We start from the raw sequence: 19,511 nt of genomic DNA, 5'->3' as shown, positions 1-19,511 counted from the left end.
GCGCATTCTTCCTCTGCCAAACAGAAACAAACAATTATCACTAGACCACTTCTAGTTACCCTCACTGATTCCACATGACCCAACGCTTTTTTTTTTCACCCACCATGAAACCACAAATGAATCAGCCAAAGGGCAAGAGTCCAGGAACATCAATCCTACTGTCAGACTCTTCTTCATCCTGATCCTCTGTGCATACCTCAGTCTCCGATAACTTCATTCACTTCCATTTATCCTCCTGTCTTCAGCTCCCTTTGCTTACACTTTCTACCATTCTTATTTGATAAACTATCTCCCTTTTTTTCCACCATTTTATCCAACTCAAGCTCACTCTCTTAGACCTCTTCTACCTCTCTTTTTCCCTCCATCTCCATTGCTCCTCTGTTTTCCAAGTACACGTCTCCTTATGATAATACTACCACCCCATCCCTGACACTCATATTTTACTTGCTTTCTCTATGGACTCAATTCTCCTCTTCCGGAGGCCCTGATCTATGTCATATCGCTGTCTACCTTTAAAACGTACAAAATAAAATGTAAACAAATATCACTTAATTATTTTCACTTTTAGAAACGCATGTTTGATAATTAACTAAGATATATTGATTGTTTAACTGTGCATACTTTCTAGCATTTTTACCTTCATAATTAATTTAGTTTACTGGACAGAACGAGAACGGATGACAACTCTTATTTTGAAAGAGTGACAAAAATCCAGAAGTAGCATCACGTCACGTGATTAAGAGGACATTTAAGCTCCTGGCGCGAGTTGGCGAGAAAGGAAAGTGACTTCCGATAAATAAAGAAGTAAACCAATCTGATTCCACTCCCGGGAAGCTGCCAAAACTGTGAGTTACGTTATTATATGGTAATATAAATGTTGAATTTCTCTCCGGTCAAATACGCTCAAGTCAATAAGTGTATTACACGAATGATAGCGCCTTTTTTGTGACAAAATTAATGTTAGCCAGTACTGTGTTAGCTCATGCCAGCTAGTTACTTGTTTTAGCCGGTTTGGTTTATGATATTGATCCTTCTATTTTACGAACTAGCTCATTTGGTCCGCGTTAGTATCTTTGGAGCAAGACATTGAGAATGTTAACTATATAGACAGTTATTACTTAACCTGGCCGCATACCAAAGATTCTGGTAACTTTCTGCTTTTGTCTGTGGCTGTAAATTGCCAGCCATTTTTGGCGGGTTTTTTCCTCCGGGCGAGATGGGAAGTCTGTTAGACTGTGACAACTAGAGAAGGCTATTCCAGAATCACGTTCTTGGCTACATTTTTAACGATTTAATGTATCATTCTTAAGTAACTTTTTTCGAGTTGTAAAGTACCTTTTAGGATTTACAGTGTACCTTTCTCACCAGGTCTTGTCAAAATGTCCATTAGGAAAATTAAACCTGGGAATAAAGCCTCTGCGAACATAAAGGTAAGGAAATAATATGCCAATCCCCAGTCTAGTGCTAAGATATCAATGTGTTTTGTAGCGGACTACTGTAGTGTCAAGTTAATTTACCAAGTTATGTGCAACGAGGCGAACCATTACAATTCAGCAAGTTAACTGAAGTGGTTTTAACCCACAGATCCTTCATGCACATCCAGAATTGGAACTCAACGTTTTGAAATTCATGACTCTACCTCGTGCCTGTTACTATTGTTAGGATTAATGTTTGCATACTCATTAACTTGTAGTTTCCCATAATTCGTTTTTGAAGACTTGTTCCCACAGTAATTAATTGGTTAATGTCCGCGGGTAAGATGATGACCTGGGGCAAATTGCAGCCTGTGGGAATTGGAAGGCAATTGGCTCATGCATGCAGTTGTGCTAGGCTCGGGGTAAGCCTGCCCTTTTCCCACACCTGCCTGTGCAATCTGGTCAGTTACCAGCAGAGGTGGGACCAAGTCATTGTTTTTAAGTCTCAAGTCAAGACAGGAAAGTCCTGAACTAGTCATGTGCTCTTCACAAAATGAAATACCATTTAATATTTTTAACAAGCGTATTAGTTAGTATATTACATTTACGCTAATCATGAATGCTTTTAAAAATATTTATTATTTTCCAAATAAACTTTATAATTCCATGGAAATGCATGGGTAGCCATGAGAAACACCCCCCCCAATAGCGATCGAGGATCTATGGGGCTCAATCGGCGATGTAGGCTTGTACACAATCGCCCAACCTTAACACACACACACACACACCCTCTGTGTGGTTACCGTAGGTTAAGGTATGTCAATGGTTTTAGGAACCGCAGTAACATCAGGCAGGATTTAGGCTGCCAACTGCCTAGCCAGTTGTGAACATTGCACCCAAGATTGCGTTAAGTTTCCACATTGACTGACTGTGGATACTCATTGATTTAATGTTGCGTTCGCCTACATGCTACACTAGCAAAGATTTAAATGATATAGCTGTTGGCTATATTAGCCACGACTTACCGTTCTTTGTGCAGCTTCAAATGTCGAACAAAGCTGGAAGTTGTTGCGCCTCCGTCTAATTTTCTTCCCGCATGTTTTGCAATTTGCAATCAGTTTTTGTTTGTTGATACAGCGTAGTCTTTATACCCGAAAATAATAATTTGGGGTATCATCTTTCCAAGGGCTCCATCTGAATTCACCCGCCGATATTCCTCTGCACTGCCACACGCAACTTTTTCTCAGCTGGCACAATTTGATTGGCTGCTGTCCGATTCAAACTGTAATCTGTTAAATAGAGAGTTGATGCGCTGCACACTTTATTTATATATTTTAAATAGCATTTTTAATATCTGTGCTTGGAGGGTGCCGGGTCAAGTCAAAAACCAGAGTAGGGTTTGTTGAATGGCACTATATCCAGGTAAATGCTGAGTGTGCTCACTGAGGTCAGGGAGAGGGTTGTTTGTTTCCCACCAATGTTGTACCTGAATGGTTTTTCATGGAGAGGGGTGTTACACTTCTGACTGGTTTTGTATAGAATCACATGAGCACAGGCTTTTTGTGTAACAATTATCCAACTACTGGATTAAACTTTAAATGTGTTTGTCTTCATGTTTTATTTCAGAGCTTTTTTGGTGGGTCCATTCAAGACATGGGACCTACAAGGAAAACTCTGCAAGTCCTCCAGCAAGCTGCAGTCAATAAGAACCTTGGCAGAGGAATGCTGGTATGTCCTGGGGACTGTAGCACAAATCTGTATTGGGGGGGGCGGGGGGGGGGGGGGGGGGGGGGGGGGCAGGCAGTGTTAGTGTTGCATCTTCTACCAATGTTTTTGCTTTGCGTAATTTCCAATCCCGTTTGATTTATACATTTCCCTCTAGCCCTACCACCCCGCCAACTTCTTACCACTTCTACCGCTCTATCGAGACAACTATGCTTTATAACAGTTTCAGTGTCTTCATATCTCAATCATTGTCATGTGGATAATTGCAATTCTATCTAAATGATACAAACCTAAAGTTAACTTCTATTGCCATTGCCAACTATGTAAAAATAGCCCACATTGCAGGTAGAAAATATCCTATAAATCACATTGGCTACACATGGCCTGTCAGCAACGAACTTGAAAGGTCATCTTAATTTGTGGACTTGCCTGCAATGTGCTAGTGAACTTGCAACATTGTGTAAAATAGTCTAGGCCCTCCGGTTCCAGTGCCATTGAGCTCGGGACACAGCTGTAGGCTATTTGCACAAGGGATAAGAAGCAGAAATTGACTTGGGTAGGAGCTCACAGGAGCTGAGTATTTCAGTCCAAGTCCAGCACTGATTAGAAGCCTATTTTATGACCCTTTGGGGTTATGGAAAGGCAGCACGCTGGAATTATTTTTCAAGTTCATTGAGGAACTATTGTGATTCTCAATGGATGTAAATCAGATTTTTTTTTTATTTTTGCTTTTTGAGGTGAAAGCATTAGTTTGAGAAGCTCCAAAGGTCATTAATGGTGGTGCGTTAAGCCAATCAGATCCCCCAAATGTATGCTTACATTTGAATGCAGGCAGTGTGTAGGCCTACTTCTATGCGTGTGCATCCTTATTAACATTGACAGGGGTGCTCCAAACAAAAGACGATGACTAAATTCACACGACTTGTACCGTAATTGCTGGGCTATTAAGCGCACCTGAATATAAACCGCACCCACTGAATTATTAAAAAATATGTATTTTGTACATAAATAAGCCGCATGTCTATAAGCCGCAGGTGCCTACCGGTACATTGAAACAAATGAACTTTACACAGCCTTTTAACAAAACACGGCGTTGTAACAAAAATAAATAGGCTTTAACGAAACACGGCTTGTAACAAAAATTAAAACAGTAGCCTACCAAGAAAGTCATTGGTCACTATCTTCCTCCTGTACACTGAAACCACTGAAGTCATCTCCTTCGGGGGTCAGAGTTGAATAGCCTCAGAATTGCTTCATCCGATGTTGGATCGTTTTCATTGTCGCTCTCGTCACTTTCATCCGGAGGCAAATACCCCGCTGAGCTCATGCTGCCCCTTCAACACGCAGCAGTCCAGCCTTTCGAAACCCGTTGATGATAGTGGATTTTTTGACAATGCTCCACGCTGTCAGGACCCACTGGCAGACTTGACCATAAGATGCTCTTTGCCTGCGGCCCATTTTAGTGAAGGATTTCTCCCCACTTGTTCAGTGGGAGGCTTGGATGACAAGGAGCGCCACCTTAAATGCACAATTTACACTGATGTCGAGTGGCTGCAAATACTTTGGGCCATCTGCTTTTCTTCCCTCTGAAAGCTTTTGTTGTCTTTTTGCACTGAGTCAGTTCCTCACGCTGCTGTTTCCAAAGTCTTATCAGCGACTCATTAAGGCCAAGCCCCCATGCAGCAGCTCTGTCCTTTTCCAACAGCCAGATCGATCGCCTTCAACTTGAAAGCTGCATCATTGGCGTTTCTCCGTGTCTTTGCCATGATGAGGGTAACAAAATTACTACCGTAATCAGAATGATGGGAAGTTTGAGCGCGCTCGATTTACGTCACATTATGTGACGGTGCTCAGTTTTTGGCGGCATGAATCTTGTGAAAGCGGGAAAAATCCATGAATTAGCCGCGTCATTGTATAAACCGCGAGGTTCAAAGTGTGGGAATAAAGTAGCGGTTGATAGTCCGGAAATTACGGTAAGTGGAATTAAAGTAACCAAAATTTGTTTCTCACAAGGGTAGTGTAGGATTTGGACTGCAAACATTGTAGCCACTCTGACATTGAGAACAGGTAGACTGTAAATAATATTGAATGCATTAAAATAAATGACCATAACCTAACATTGTAGATTAAAAATGATATGAATTCATGGTAAATGTACTGCGGGTCATATTTGTTCAAATCAAAGTTTATTTGTCACGTGCGCCAAATACAACAGGTGTAGTAGACCTTACAGTGAAATGCTTACTTACAGGCTCTAACCAATGGTGTGGGAAAAAAGTATGTGTGTAGGTAAGGAAATAAAACGACTGTAAAAAGACATTTGAAAAAAGAGTGGCAAAGCTATATACAGACACCTGTTAGTCAGGCTTGTTGGGGTAGTATGTACATGTAGGTATCGTTAAAGTGTCTATGCATATATGATGAACAGAGAGTAGCAGAAGCGTAAAAAGAGGGGTTGGCGGGTGGTGGGACACAATGCAGATAGCCCGGTTAGCCAATGTGCGGGAGCACTGGTTGGTCAGGCCAATTAGGTAGTATGTACATGAATGTATAAGTGACTATGCATACAGTGCCTTGCGAAAGTATTCGGCCCCCTTGAACTTTGCGACCTTTTGCCACATTTCAGGCTTCAAACATAAAGATATAAAACTGTATTTTTTTTGTGAAGAATCAACAAGTGGGACACAATCATGAAGTGGAACGACATTTATTGGATATTTCAAACTTTTTTTAACAAATCAAAAACTGAAAAATTGGGCGTGCAAAATTATTCAGCCCCTTTACTTTCAGTGCAGCAAACTCTCTCCAGAAGTTCAGTGAGGATCTCTGAATGATCCAATGTTGACCTAAATGACTAATGATGATAAATACAATCCACCTGTGTGTAATCAAGTCTCCGTATAAATGCACCTGCACTGTGATAGTCTCAGAGGTCCGTTAAAAGCGCAGAGAGCATCATGAAGAACAAGGAACACACCAGGCAGGTCCGAGATACTGTTGTGAAGAAGTTTAAAGCCGGATTTGGATACAAAAAGATTTCCCAAGCTTTAAACATCCCAAGGAGCACTGTGCAAGCGATAATATTGAAATGGAAGGAGTATCAGACCACTGCAAATCTACCAAGACCTGGCCGTCCCTCTAAACTTTCAGCTCATACAAGGAGAAGACTGATCAGAGATGCAGCCAAGAGGCCCATGATCACTCCGGATGAACTGCAGAGATCTACAGCTGAGGTGGGAGACTCTGTCCATAGGACAACAATCAGTCGTATATTGCACAAATCTGGCCTTTATGGAAGAGTGGCGAGAAAGCCATTTCTTAAAGATATCCATAAAAAGTGTCATTTAAAGTTTACCACAAGCCACCTGGGAGACACACCAAACATGTGGAAGATGGTGCTCTGGTCAGATGAAACCAAAATTGAACTTTTTGGCAACAATGCAAAACGTTATGTTTGGCGTAAAAGCAACACAGCTCATCACACCATCCCCACTGTCAAACATGGTGGTGGCGACATCATGGTTTGGGCCTGCTTTTCTTCAGCAGGGACAGGGAAGATGGTTAAAATTGATGGGAAGATGGATGGAGCCAAATACAGGACCATTCTGGAAGAAAACCTGATGGAGTCTGCAAAAGACCTGAGACTGGGACGGAGATTTGTCTTCCAACAAGACAATGATCCAAAACATAAAGCAAAATCTACAATGGAATGGTTCAAAAATAAACATATCCAGGTGTTAGAATGGCCAAGTCAAAGTCCAGACCTGAATCCAATCGAGAATCTGTGGAAAGAACTGAAAACTGCTGTTCACAAATGCTCTCCATCCAACCTCACTGAGCTCGAGCTGTTTTGCAAGGAGGAATGGGAAAAAATGTCAGTCTCTCGATGTGCAAAACTGATAGAGACATACCCCAAGCGACTTACAGCTGTAATCGCAGCAAAAGGTGGCGCTACAAAGTATTAACTTAAGGGGGCTGAATAATTTTGCACGCCCAATTTTTCAGTTTTTGATTTGTTAAAGTTTGAAATATCCAATAAATGTCGTTCCACTTCATGATTGTGTCCCACTTGTTGATTCTTCACAAAAAAAATACAGTTTTATATCTTTATGTTTGAAGCCTGAAATGTGGCAAAAGGTCGCAAAGTTCAAGGGGGCCGAATACTTTCGCAAGGCACTGTATAAGATAAACAGAGTAGCAGCAGCGTAAACGAGGGGGTGGGAGTATGCAATGTAAATAGTCCGGGTAACCATTTGGTTACCTTTTCAGGAGTCTTATGGCTTGGGGGTATTAACTGTTGAGAAGCCTTTCTGTCCTAGACTTGGCACTCCGGTACCACTTGCCATGCGGTAGAAGAGAGAACAGTCTGTGGCTGGGGTCTTTGACAATTTTTCGGGCCTTCCTCTGACACCGCCTGGTGTCGAGGTCCTGGATGGCAGGCAGCTTAGCCCCAGTGATGTACTGGGCCGTACGCACTACCCTCTGAAGTGCCTTGCGGTTGGAGCCCGAGCAATTGCCGTACCAGGCAGTGATGCAACCCGTCAGGAGGCTCTCGCTGTTGCAGCTGTAGAACCTTTTGAGGATCACAGGACCCATGCCAAATCCTTTTAGTTTCCTGAGGGGGAATAGGCTTTGTTGTGCCCTCTTCACGACTGTCTTGGTGTGTTTGGACCATTCTAGTTTGTTGATGTGGACACCAAGGAATTTGACGCTCTCAACCTGCTCCACTACAGCCCTGTCGATGGGAATGGGGAAGTGCTCCTTTTCCTGTAGTCCACAATCATCTCCTTAGTCTTGGTTACGTTGCGGGATAGGTTGTTATTCTGGCACCACCCGGCCAGGTCTCTGACCTCCTCCCTATAGGTTCTCGTCGTTGATGGTGATCAGGCCTACCACTGTCGTCAGCAAACTTAACCTCTAGCGACGAGCAATCTGGGAGCGTAATCGTAGCCTCAAGTGCATTACCATAACGCAACGTTTCCTATTCCTGAAAATCGCAAATGAAATAAATATATTGAAACACAAGCTTAGCCTTTCAACAACACTCATCTCAGATTTTCAAAATATGCGTTACAGCCAACGCTAGACAAGCATTTGTGTTAGAGTATTGATAGCCTAGCATAGCATTAAGCCTAGCATTCAGCAGGCAACATTTTCACAAAAACAAGAGAAGCATTCAAATAAAATCATTTACCTTTGAAGAACTTCAGATGATTTTAATGATGAGACTCTCGGATAGCAAATGTTCATTTTTTATTTTTTTTTTCCCAAAAAAAATATTTTGTGTTGGCGAAATAGCTCTGTTTTGTTCATCACTTTTGGCTAAGAAAAAGACCGGAAAATGCAGTCACTACGCCAAACTTTTTCCCAAATTAGCTCCATAATATTGACAAACATGGCAAACGTTGTTTAGAATCAATCCTCAAGGTGTTTTTCACATATCTATTTGATAATATATCAGTGGTGACAGTTGGTTTCTCATCAGAAGCGAACGGAAAAATACTGCAGCTGGAGATTACGCAATAATTGCAATGGAGGACACCTGGTAATGTAGTCTCTTATGGTCAATCTTCCAATGATATGCCTACAAATACATCACAATGCTGTCGACACCTTGGGGAAGCGACAGAAAGCCTAAGCACATTCGTGGCCCATTCACAGCCATATAAGGAGTCATTGGCATGAGGCGGTTTCAAAAAATGCAGCACTTCCTAATTGGATTTTTATCTGGGTTTCGCCTGTAACATCAGTTCTGTGGCATTCACAGACAATATCTTTGCAGTTTTGGAAACGTCAGTGTTTTCTTTCCAAAGCTGTCAATTATATGCAGTCGAGCATCTTTTCGTGACAAAATATCTTGTTTAAAACGAGAACGTTTTTCATCCAAAAATTAAAATAGCGCCCCCTATATCCAAGAAGTTAATGATGGTGTTGGAGTCGTGCCTGGCCATGCAGTCGTGGGTGAACAGGGAGTACAGGAGGGGACTGAGCACACACCCCTGTGGAGTTCAGTGTTGAGGCTCAGCATGGCAGATGTGTTGCTACCTACCCTGGCCACCTGGGGGCAGCCGTCAGGAAGTCCGGGATCCAGTTGCAGAGGGAGGTGTTAGTCCCAGGATCCTTAGCTTGGTGATGAGCTTTGAGGGTACAATGGTGTTGAACACTGAGCTGTGGTCAATGAACAGCATTCTCACATAGGTGTTCCTTTTGTCCAGGTGGGAAAGGGCAGTGTGGCGTGCAATAGAGATTGCATCATCTGTGGATCTGTTTGGGCGGTATACAAATTGGAGTGGGTCTAGGGTTTCTGGGATAATGGTGTTGATGTGAGCCATTACCAGCCTTTCAAAGCACTTCATGGCTACAGACGTGAGTGCTACAGGTCTGAGTCATTTAGGCAGCTTACCTTAGTGTTCTTGGGCACAGGGACTATGGTGGTCTGCTTGAAGCATGTTGGTATTCGACTCAATCAGGGACATGTTGAAAATGTCAGTGAAGACACCTGCTAGTTGGTCAGCACATGCCCGGAGCACGCGTCCTGGTAATTCGTCTGGCCCCGCAGCCTTGTGTATGTTGACCTGTTTAAAGGTCTTACTCACGTCGGCTACGGATAGCATGATCACACAGTCGTCCGGAACAGCGGATGCTCTCATGCGTGCCACAGTGTTGTTTGCCTCGAAGCGAACAGAACTGATTTAGTTTGTCTGGTAGGTTCTTGTCACTGGACAGCTCACAGCTGTGCTTCCCTTTGTAGTCTGTAATAGTTTGCAAGCCCTGCCACATAAGACGAGCATCAGAGCTGGTGTAGTATGATTCAATCTTAGCCCTGTATTGACTCTTTGCCTGTTTGATGGTTCGTCGCAGGGCATAGCAGGACTTCTTGTAAGCTTCCAGGTTAGTCCCACGCCTTGAAAGCGGCAGCTCTACCCTTTTAGCTCAGTATGAATGTTGCTTGTAATCCATGGCTTCTGGTTTGGGGTATGTACGTACAGTCACTGTGGGTACGACGTCCTCAATCCACTTATTGATAAAGCCAGTGACTGATGTGGTGTATTCCTCAATGTCATCGGAAGAATCCCGGCTCATACTCCAGTCTGTGATAGCAAAGCAGTCCTGTAGTTTAGTATCTGCTTCATCTGACCATTTAAAAAAAAAAAAAAAAAAAAAAAAAAAATTATAGACAGTCACTGGTGCTTCCTGCTTTAATTTTTGCTTGTAAGCAGGAATTAGGAGGATAGAGTTGTGGTCGGATTTACCAAATGGAGGGAGAGCTTTGTACGCACGCGTCTTTGTGTGGAGTACAGGTGATAAATTAAAAAATCCCTCTGGTTGCACATTTAACATGTTGATAAAGATTTGGTGAAACTGATTTAAGTTTCCCTGCATTAAAGTCTCTGGCCACTAGGAGCGCCACCTCTGGGTGAGTGGTTTCCTGTTTGCTTATTTCCTCATACAGCTGACTTAGGGCGGTCTTGGTGCCAGCATCTGTCTGTGGTGGTAAGTGTATCCCGCTAGCTGAATATCCATGTTGTAATTCAGCCACAATTCCGTGAAGCATAGGATATTACAGTTTGATGTCCTGTTGGTGAGTAATATTGACGGTAACGGCAGCTTTCCTTGGGGTGGCAATTCTGGAGTGAAGTGCATCTGGTCGCATGGTCAATCCAACTTCCTCATTGGCCATGCAGCATTTACGGGAGTTGGGACATTCATACTACTTCGCAGAGCTGTTGTCAAGGAAATGAGTTTGTTTATATAGGATGTACCACCCCACCTACTGTTAACCAGTCATGTCAATGTGACACTATACAGAGCCTTCCGCATTATTACATTTTGGCCAATGTGGTACAGAGCTTTATATTTTGCTCTGCAATTGTCACACCCTCTATATGGAGTCTCATACCACATTTTCAAATCAAGCATAAATTGGCTTTTAGTCCAGGCCTCTGCAATTAATTAGTTGACTGAGGTATGTGCACCTGTGTTACTGCTCAATCTCTTTCGACCAACAAACCAAACAATCGGACAGTCGCCTAATTGGGCTCAGCCCTAAAAACATCTCTCCAGCAAAATCTGCAGTGCTGGGATGACTGTGTCCCCATATACATTACTTTCTATTGGTTGCTAGAATTTTGTAGAATTTAAATTGAAAGACTTAATTTTGGAGTAGGCGTTGTGTCAGTTCATTAATCATGTGCCACGGAATCGACATTGCACGTTTCTTCCCAACTGTTTTGCAACCTGTGGCACAGCTGTCATTTTAATTGGTAAATGGTCTACCAACAACTGATGTGCTGATCAAGTAATTCTTAGTTTTTGTTAGACAGGAAAGGTGGTTCCCAAAAGAAAACAGTGGAATCCGGAACAAGGGAAGGGCTCAAAGAGGATGAAGGCTGAAGTTGCCGTCAAATCTATAAACACAGAAAATGATGATCTACCTGATGGTGTTACCAAGGAGGCCTATGAACTAATGGTCAAAGGTATGTTTGTATTCAAAGAATTGTAAGCATGAACTGTTTTATGGCTGGCCATGATCCTAATCCCATTTATCACATCCATGTTTCACAAATGGACTGGGTTTATTTTGTCTAAATGTACAATGTCGTACTTTTAATCCCATAGAATGAAATCTATATTCTCATTAATCTCTAATGGTTGTTCAATTGAAATGGCCTACCCCCTCTGTTTCAGAAACCCCTCCCTCCTCTTACTGGAAGGAGGTAGCTGAGGAGAGACGAAAAGCGCTTTACAGCGTTCTCCAGGAGAATGAGAAAGTGAGTTAATCACGGATGTAAACTGACTAATGTGTAGCCATCAACTTGTCCCTTTCCCACGGTGCAATTTGTCAAAATCAATCTCTGGCACAGTGGGTGTTAGTCTGTTTCAGAGGTGTCTGTTTTTCACATTCTTGTGGCATTTTGACCCCAGGGTGTTTGGATATAGTGCCGTTGACTTAAGCTGATAGTTGGCACTGAAATTACCTTTTTAGCTGATGGTGAAGCCTGAAACTGTCAATTTCTCAAACTGACTTTCACCTTGTTTGATTAGTTGCACAAAGACATTGATGCCAAGGATGAGCAGATAGCCCAGCTGAAGACTGAGAATGATGAGCTTCAGGAGCTGGCCCAGCACATACATCACATGGCTGACATGATAGAGGTAACTAGTGGGAAATTGATGCAACATAAAGGGGTATTTGTCTGTCTTTGCTGGATGCTTTTCAACTTAAGGTAATTTGTGATGTTCAGAGCTCATTCTGTCTCCTCAGAGGTTGACTGGAAAGAGTCCGGAAAGTCTGGATGACTTGAGAGAGATCACCCTTGGTACCGAAGATGAGTTGAAAGCGCTAGATGAATCTGATGACCAATGTACCAGCAGTGATTTCACACCCAGGGCTGATGTCTTGGATGATGTCACAGAACAACAGGAAGATGAACCCTCAGAGGATGATTGAGTGACAGAACTCCAGTATACTGGTGAAACTCAACTTTGGGAGATTTCTGGACTATGTTATGGACTTGCCATTCTGTAGTTATATATTTTCTCTGCTTACATCTAAAGAGATACTTGTGCCTTATTTGCATAAGATTTTTACTTTGATAAACCACAACAGTTTACCACCTGATTTATGAAAATGGAAGTTTCCCTTTTATCTTTGCTGTTTAAATCTATTTGTGTTAACCTATGTTTGAGAAATGTTCATTATAGTGCTGTTTTAATGCGCTCTGTACATATGCTTCTGGACTTCTGTGAAATAAACTTTTTTTTTTTAAACTAATTTGCCTTTTAATTTCTCAAACTTCCAAAAGAATAGTGACATCGGTTGGCCTATGTTTAAACCTGACCTCAAACAAAGGCATCAGAAATGAGTTTGCTTAAGAGCCATAGTTTTGCACTGCAACCTGTCCGGTGCCTAGTGCTGTAACAACCTGTGGTGCCCAGAACCCTAGCATGCAGAGCAGTTCCCTGGCATAGTTCTTCGGCCAGCCGTACCAGTCCTGTCCCTCCAGAGCCTCTAGGGTCAGCCTCAGGCTCTGTGACCCCACCAAGGTGCGTATAACTGGGATGTTGTTACAACACAGGATGTTGAGCAAGTAGCAGCTCCACATTTTAGCCTTGGTGGATAGAGACAGTGGGCAGGTGGGGTCCATCAGCTCCTGTAGGTGAAGATTGCGTACTAAATTGTCAGACACATTTTTGGCTTGGCATTTTATGCAACTGCTATTTTATGGCTTCAGTGCCTTGCTCAAGGCCACAATGGCAGGTGACCATCTATAGCCAGAGTTAACTGCTGTCCCTACCTGCTGCTCTAACCTCCAGGCCCTTTAAATGCCAACTCTACCACAATGCCACTGCATTTAATTGTTCCCCTCTAATCAAGGACTGCTTTAGACCTGGGACACCAGCTGGGTGCAATGAATTATCAGAACAGAACCAGCAGGCTCTGGACCTCATAGGGTAAGTGTTGAATATCCTTTCTCTAGGCTACCTGTAGTGTGGCGTAGAGGCCTATTGAGTGGGCCTGCTTCTGGTTGGTCAAGTGGACATAACAGACACCAGACAGCCCCTCCAGCACAGAGATCCTCTGGTCATCTGACAGGCTGTGCTGCTTGAGGAAGTCTGCCATGGCTGGCATGTACTCTGCAGCACAGGTTGCTGCTGCATAGCCACCTGGGGAAATGGTGTAATACTTTTCAGAGGCAAAGTACTTCTTTTGGGGTGTATCGATCTACTTTCAGGAGCTACATGTCAAACATTGACACACGATGGCTTTGCAATGTGCTCTGATTTCACAAGACAATTAATATAATCTTGGAGTTAATTTGAGCAGTGCAGTGGTACCAAACACATGCATTTAGCTGTTTTCATGTCATTTATCAATTTAATTAGCATACAGAGACCAAAACAGTCCATTATGTCAGTATGCCCCAACAGGTCAAATTAGCCCACAGGAGTTATACCTCACCACGACAATTTTGCGCAATTGGATGTCGAAACATTTAGCAGAAGCTGTTATCCAGAGTGACTTACATGAGCAATTAGGGTTAAAGGGTGTAACTAAACCCCAAATTCAGCCTCTGCACAACCCATTCAAGTTAATAAAATGCATTCTGGTGAAGTTGTAGGTGGGTGAAATTGCTTATGAATAATTTTGTGGTGGGTACATGTAGTTGAACCTGATCCCAACACTTTCTCACTAAAGCACACTTAGAAGTCCACTGGCATGCTCTAATAAAATAATGTCCACGACGAGCAAATCAGTCTGGCCAGTTGGCTCACTGTGGTAACGCGCTGAGTCCCTGACATCCATTTTTCACTTGCAATGTAATTCAAATCCCCAATGGGGTGCAAAAATGATGCTAAACGTAGACTTGCATATTGCAATATTGTGTTGGGAAGGAAAGTGCAATCACCTTGAAAATGAAGATTAGGGGCTCAGTTCAATCCAACCCACATTGCAGTATTTACACAGTAGCTCTTTTTCCAATGGTCAAATTAACTCTGGTTTTGGGTACTTTTAGCTCATGTGGGTTTAGAATTCTCAGCCATTGAACTATGAGCCACCTGTGGTGACATACTACACTAAAAATCAGTATAGCAACACACAACACCTGCACAGGATCGGTACATCCGAACATCACACCTGCGGGACTGGTACAGGATGGCAACAACTGCTCGAGTTACATCAGGAATGCACAATCCCTCCATCAGTGCTCAGACTGTCTTTAGTAGGCTGAGAGAGGCTAGACTGAGGGCTTGTAGGCCTTTTGTAAGGCAGGTCCTCACCAGATATTACCGGCAACAATGTCGCCTATGGGTACAAACCTACAGTCGCTGGACCAGACAGGACTGGCAAAAAGTGCTCTTCTCTAACGAGTGGCGGTTTTCTCTCACCAGGGGTGGTGGTCAGATTCGCATTTATCGTCAAAGGAATGAGTGTTACACCGAGGCCTGTACTCTGGTACGGGATTGATTTGGAGGTGGAGGATCTGTGTGTCACAGCATCATTGGACTGAGCTTGTTGTCATTGCAGGCAATCTCAACTCTGTGCTTTACAGGGAAGACATCCTCCTCCCTCATGTGGTACTCTTCCTGTAGGCTCATCCTGACATGACCCTCCAGCATGACAATGCCACCAGCCATACTGCTCGTTCTGTGGGTGACTTCTGCAAGACAGGAATGTCAGTGTTCTGCCATGGCCAGCGAAGAGCCCAGATCTCAATCCCATTGAGCACATCTGGGACCTGTTGGATCGGTGGGTGAGGGCTAGGGCCAGTCCCCCAGAAATGCCAGGGATCTTGCAGGTGCCTTGGTTGAAGAGTGGGGTAACATCTCACAGCAAGAACTGACAAATCTGGGGCAGTCTACGAGGAGGAGATGCACTGCAGTACTTAATACAGCTGGTGGCCACACCAGCTACTGACTTACTTTTGATTTATTATTATTATTATTCCATTTCTGTTAGTCACATGTCTGTGGAACTTGTTCAGTTTGACTGTTGTTGAATCTTATGTTCATACAAATATTTGCACATGTTAATTTTGCTGAAAATAAACACAGTTGACAGTGAGAGGACGTTTCTTTTTTTGCAGAGTTAGAGGAAAGCCCATAAAATTGTCTGACCCAAGACTGTTTTCTCTGCTACCACACAGCAAGCGGCACTGGAGCGCCAAGTCTAGGACCAAGAGGTTCCTCAACAGCTTCTACCCCCAAGCCATAAGACTGCTGAACAATTAATAAAATCACCACCGGACAATTTACATTGACCCCCCCCCCCCCCCCCCCCCCCCTCCCTTTTGTACATTGCTGCTACTTGCTGTCTATCTATGCATAGTCACCACCCCCACCTATATGTACAAATTACCTCAACTAGCCTGTAACCCCGCACACTGACTTGGTACCGGTGCCCCCTGTATATTCTTATTGTGTTACTTTTTATTTTAGTGTACTTGGTAAATCTTTTCTTGACCTGCACTCTTGGTTAAGGGCTTGTAAGTAAGCATTTCACAGTAACGTCTGCACTGGTTTTGTATTCGGCGCATGCAAAGTTTGATTTGACCTTGAGCATAATATAATGGATAATCTCAGGTTAATTGCATCGACAGATTTTTCACCTAGGCGGCTCCGGGATTCGAACCAGCAATATTTTGGTTATTGGCCCAAAGCTCTTAACCTCTAGGCTACCTGCCACCAGAAAACATTACATAATACTGTTTACACAGAGCTCCCGTAGGATGGTTATCATTTGTGTTAAAACAATAGATTATGTTGTCATGGTGACCTTTGTAGCCTCTGCTACAGTACGAAACGTGTTGATTAGCTAAATATAGGGTTTCTCCAACTCGATTCCTGCAGAGCTACCATCCTGTAGGTTTTAGCTCCAACCCTAATCTAGCGCACTTGATTCTAATATAATTAGCTAATTGATATGCTGAATCTGGTCAGTTATGACTGAGGTTTCTGTGAACCTACAGGAGTGTAGTTCTCCAGAAACAGAGTTGGAGAGCCCTGAGATACACCTATTCAGTGATTGCAGGTTTCTTCTCTTTATTTCAATCAATATAGTTTACTACTTTACAAAGTGTTGAATAAGGTTTAAGCATTAAGCACACTTGTTTCTTATACTACACTATACCTGTGTATCCCAGTAGGCCAATGTTGTGGACTGCCAGTACTCTCTTCTCCAGAGGCAGTTCTGTGTTCTGAATGTCCTGGCCTGCTAGTCTAATCTTCTTATAGTGCAAGTTCTTATTGCCTTCATCAGACCCCTCATCATTGGGAAACAGGTAGTTTTTGATATGGTTGCTGTAAAATAATGCAATTCGCTGAATCATGGTGTCAGTTTTCCTCTGTGTTCAGCTGAATGTGTGTGGATCGGAATGCTTGAGATGGAATACAAAATTCTCTAACCATTGTGATGCATCTACATTCTTTATGCAAGTAGAATTACTTCAGCGATATCCAGACACGGATAGTTCTTTCTCAATGGAAATGCCAATCACACAAGCACAGGACTTTATCTGCTGGTATATGTAGGCTGATAATCCCCATCTGAACACAACTTTTTTCTCTTGGTAGAAAACTTTGTAAAGTCAGCTAGTTAAGTTTCCCAACTCCAGTCCTCGAGTACCCCAAACTATACACATTTTCATTGTAAGGGCTTGATAAGTTGAATCAGGCGTGCTTGTCTGGGGCTACAACGAAAATGTGTGTTGTTGGGGGTACTCGAGGACTGGAGTTGGGACACTGAGCTAGAGGATGAGTGTGTACTTTCCCACAGCCTCTTAACCTTCCAGCAGTGACATACTCATCACACGGTCACCTCTCCTCTTTGTTTGTCCTTTTAGCCCTGTTTACACCTGGTGATAACATGTGTCTTGTGTCCTGAGCGTGTCCACATTTTTCACATTTTAGACTGGTGTACTGTAGATGATTTAAAATAACTTGTGTTCGGTGGAGTGCTTGTTAACTAAAATAAATCCCAAAACTTTGGCAGCCAGAAAATGATGTTAATATGATAGGGAAGATATACTAAACCTTGAAGAGAGCATATCCGACTGACAATCTCTTAAACTATTGGAACCAAGACTTAACAACTGATGTAGGCACAAGGTGGAAGGAAAGTTGAACCATAACTAATGAAATCACAGTTAACAAATGTATCCAGTATAAACTAATGAGTAGAATTGATATATATTTTAAATGTATTTAACTAGGCAAGTCGGGTGTAAACAGGGCTAAAAGGACAAACAAAGAGGAGAGGTGACCGTGTGATGAGTATGTCACTGCTGGAAGGTTAAGAGGCTGTGGGAAAGTACACACTCATCCTCTAGCTCAGTGTTTCCCAACTCCAGTCCTCCAGGACCCATCAGTGGGGTGAGGGGTATTCTTCTTACCAAATCACATGACTTTTGTTTTGGAGATGTTCAGAACAGGGTTAAGAGCAGAGAATGTTTTGTTGCAGAGCGTTTAACACAACATCCAGGGAGGGGCCAGCTGAGTATAAAACTGTAATCTTTGTTGATGTAAATTTAGATTGTGGGGCCTAGGATCAAGCCTTGGGGTACTCCGTTGGTGACAGGCAGTGACTGAGTCAGCAGATGTTCTGACTTTCTATACACTGCACTCTTTGAGAGAGGTAGTTAGCAAACCAGGCCAAAGACCCCTCAGCGACACCAATATTCCTTAGCCAGTCCACAAGAATGTAATGGTCTACCGTAATCAAAAGCTTTGGCCAAGTCAATAAAAATAGCAGCACAACATTGCTTAGAATCAATGGCAATTGTGAAATCATTGAGAACCTTTAAGGTTGCAGTGACACACAGACTGCATACCAGAGAGAATACTATAGACATCAAGAAAGACAGTCAGTTGATTGACAAGTTTTTCCAACACTTCTGATTAACGGCAAAATAGAGAGGCCTATAACAGTTAGGATCAATTTGATCTCCCCCGTTAAATAAAGGATGCACCGTTGCTGCCTTCCAACCAATGGGAATCACCCCAGAGAGGAGAGGCAGGTAAAAAAATGTCAGAGACAGGCTTGGCGATGATAGGGGCAGTAACCTTAAAGAAGGGTCTAAACCATCTGACCCAGATGGTTTAAGGAACTCCTTTAGCACCTAGGACTCAGTGACCGCCTGCAGGGAGAAACTTTAACGGTGCAGGGGCAAAAGAGGGAGGAGCAGCGGGGGCTAGTCGCATTAGCAGGGGTGGGAGATGAGGAAATGTTGGACAGGCAAGGAGGCATGGCTGAGTTAAATATGAAGCTTGTCTTAATGAAGTGGTGATTAAAGAGCTCAGCCGTGTGCTTCTTGTCAGTAACAACCACATCAACATTAAAGGACATGGGCAGCTGTGAGGAGGTCCAGGTCTGTAACCGTTTTCCAGAACTTCTTGGTGTTAGACCTTGAGAGAGGGAACTGCTCCTTAAGTAACTAACTTTGGCCTTCCGGATAGCCTGAGTGCACTTATTTCTCATTTGCCTGAAAGAGAGCCAGTCAGCCTGAGTATGCGTGGGCTGAGCCTTTCACCAAATTAAATTCTCTGCAAGGTCACAGTTGAACCAGGAGCTGAACCTGTTTTTAATGATCATTTTCTTTATGGGGGTGTGTTTGTTTACAATACCACTGAACATATCAAAAAAGGTCCAAGTATCTTCAACAGAGGGGATCATGCTAATTTTATACCAATTTACAGAGGCCAGGCCATGAAGGAAGGCTTGCTCATTAAAGTTTTTTAGCAAGCGTCTGACAAATCAGGACAGGTCGTTTGACTGAGCAGCCAATACAAACACAGGCTGTAAAACAGTCATCACTAAGGTCATTACAGAAAACACCATACTGATACCTATCAGGATTATTTGTGAGGATA

The 19,511-nt window shown here is 43.0% G+C and overlaps 2 protein-coding genes across 2 annotated transcripts; one reads left to right on the top strand and one right to left on the bottom strand.

The window, feature by feature from the left end:
• The first annotated feature begins 709 nt into the window (after nt 1–709).
• Nucleotides 710–12,915, top strand: LOC110496552 (geminin). The gene is made up of 7 exons (XM_021572521.2): nt 710–845; nt 1,369–1,430; nt 3,042–3,143; nt 11,461–11,617; nt 11,829–11,911; nt 12,186–12,296; nt 12,406–12,915. Exons 2-7 carry the CDS (start codon nt 1,380–1,382, stop codon nt 12,589–12,591), a joined length of 690 nt encoding a protein of 229 aa, XP_021428196.2. The 5' UTR covers nt 710–845; nt 1,369–1,379; the 3' UTR covers nt 12,592–12,915.
• A 97-nt stretch (nt 12,916–13,012) lies between these two features.
• On the bottom strand, nt 13,013–16,972 carry armh2 (armadillo like helical domain containing 2). The gene is made up of 3 exons (XM_021572875.2): nt 16,774–16,972; nt 13,627–13,808; nt 13,013–13,294 (listed from the first exon to the last, which is right to left on the bottom strand). Exons 1-3 carry the CDS (start codon nt 16,970–16,972, stop codon nt 13,013–13,015), a joined length of 663 nt encoding a protein of 220 aa, XP_021428550.2.
• Between the last annotated feature and the right edge of the window lie 2,539 nt (nt 16,973–19,511).

Source organism: Oncorhynchus mykiss, chromosome 18 (assembly GCF_013265735.2).
Source record: "Oncorhynchus mykiss isolate Arlee chromosome 18, USDA_OmykA_1.1, whole genome shotgun sequence".
Taxonomy (NCBI): Eukaryota; Metazoa; Chordata; class Actinopteri; order Salmoniformes; family Salmonidae; genus Oncorhynchus; species Oncorhynchus mykiss.
This window is presented reverse-complemented; position numbering and strand designations above follow the sequence as displayed.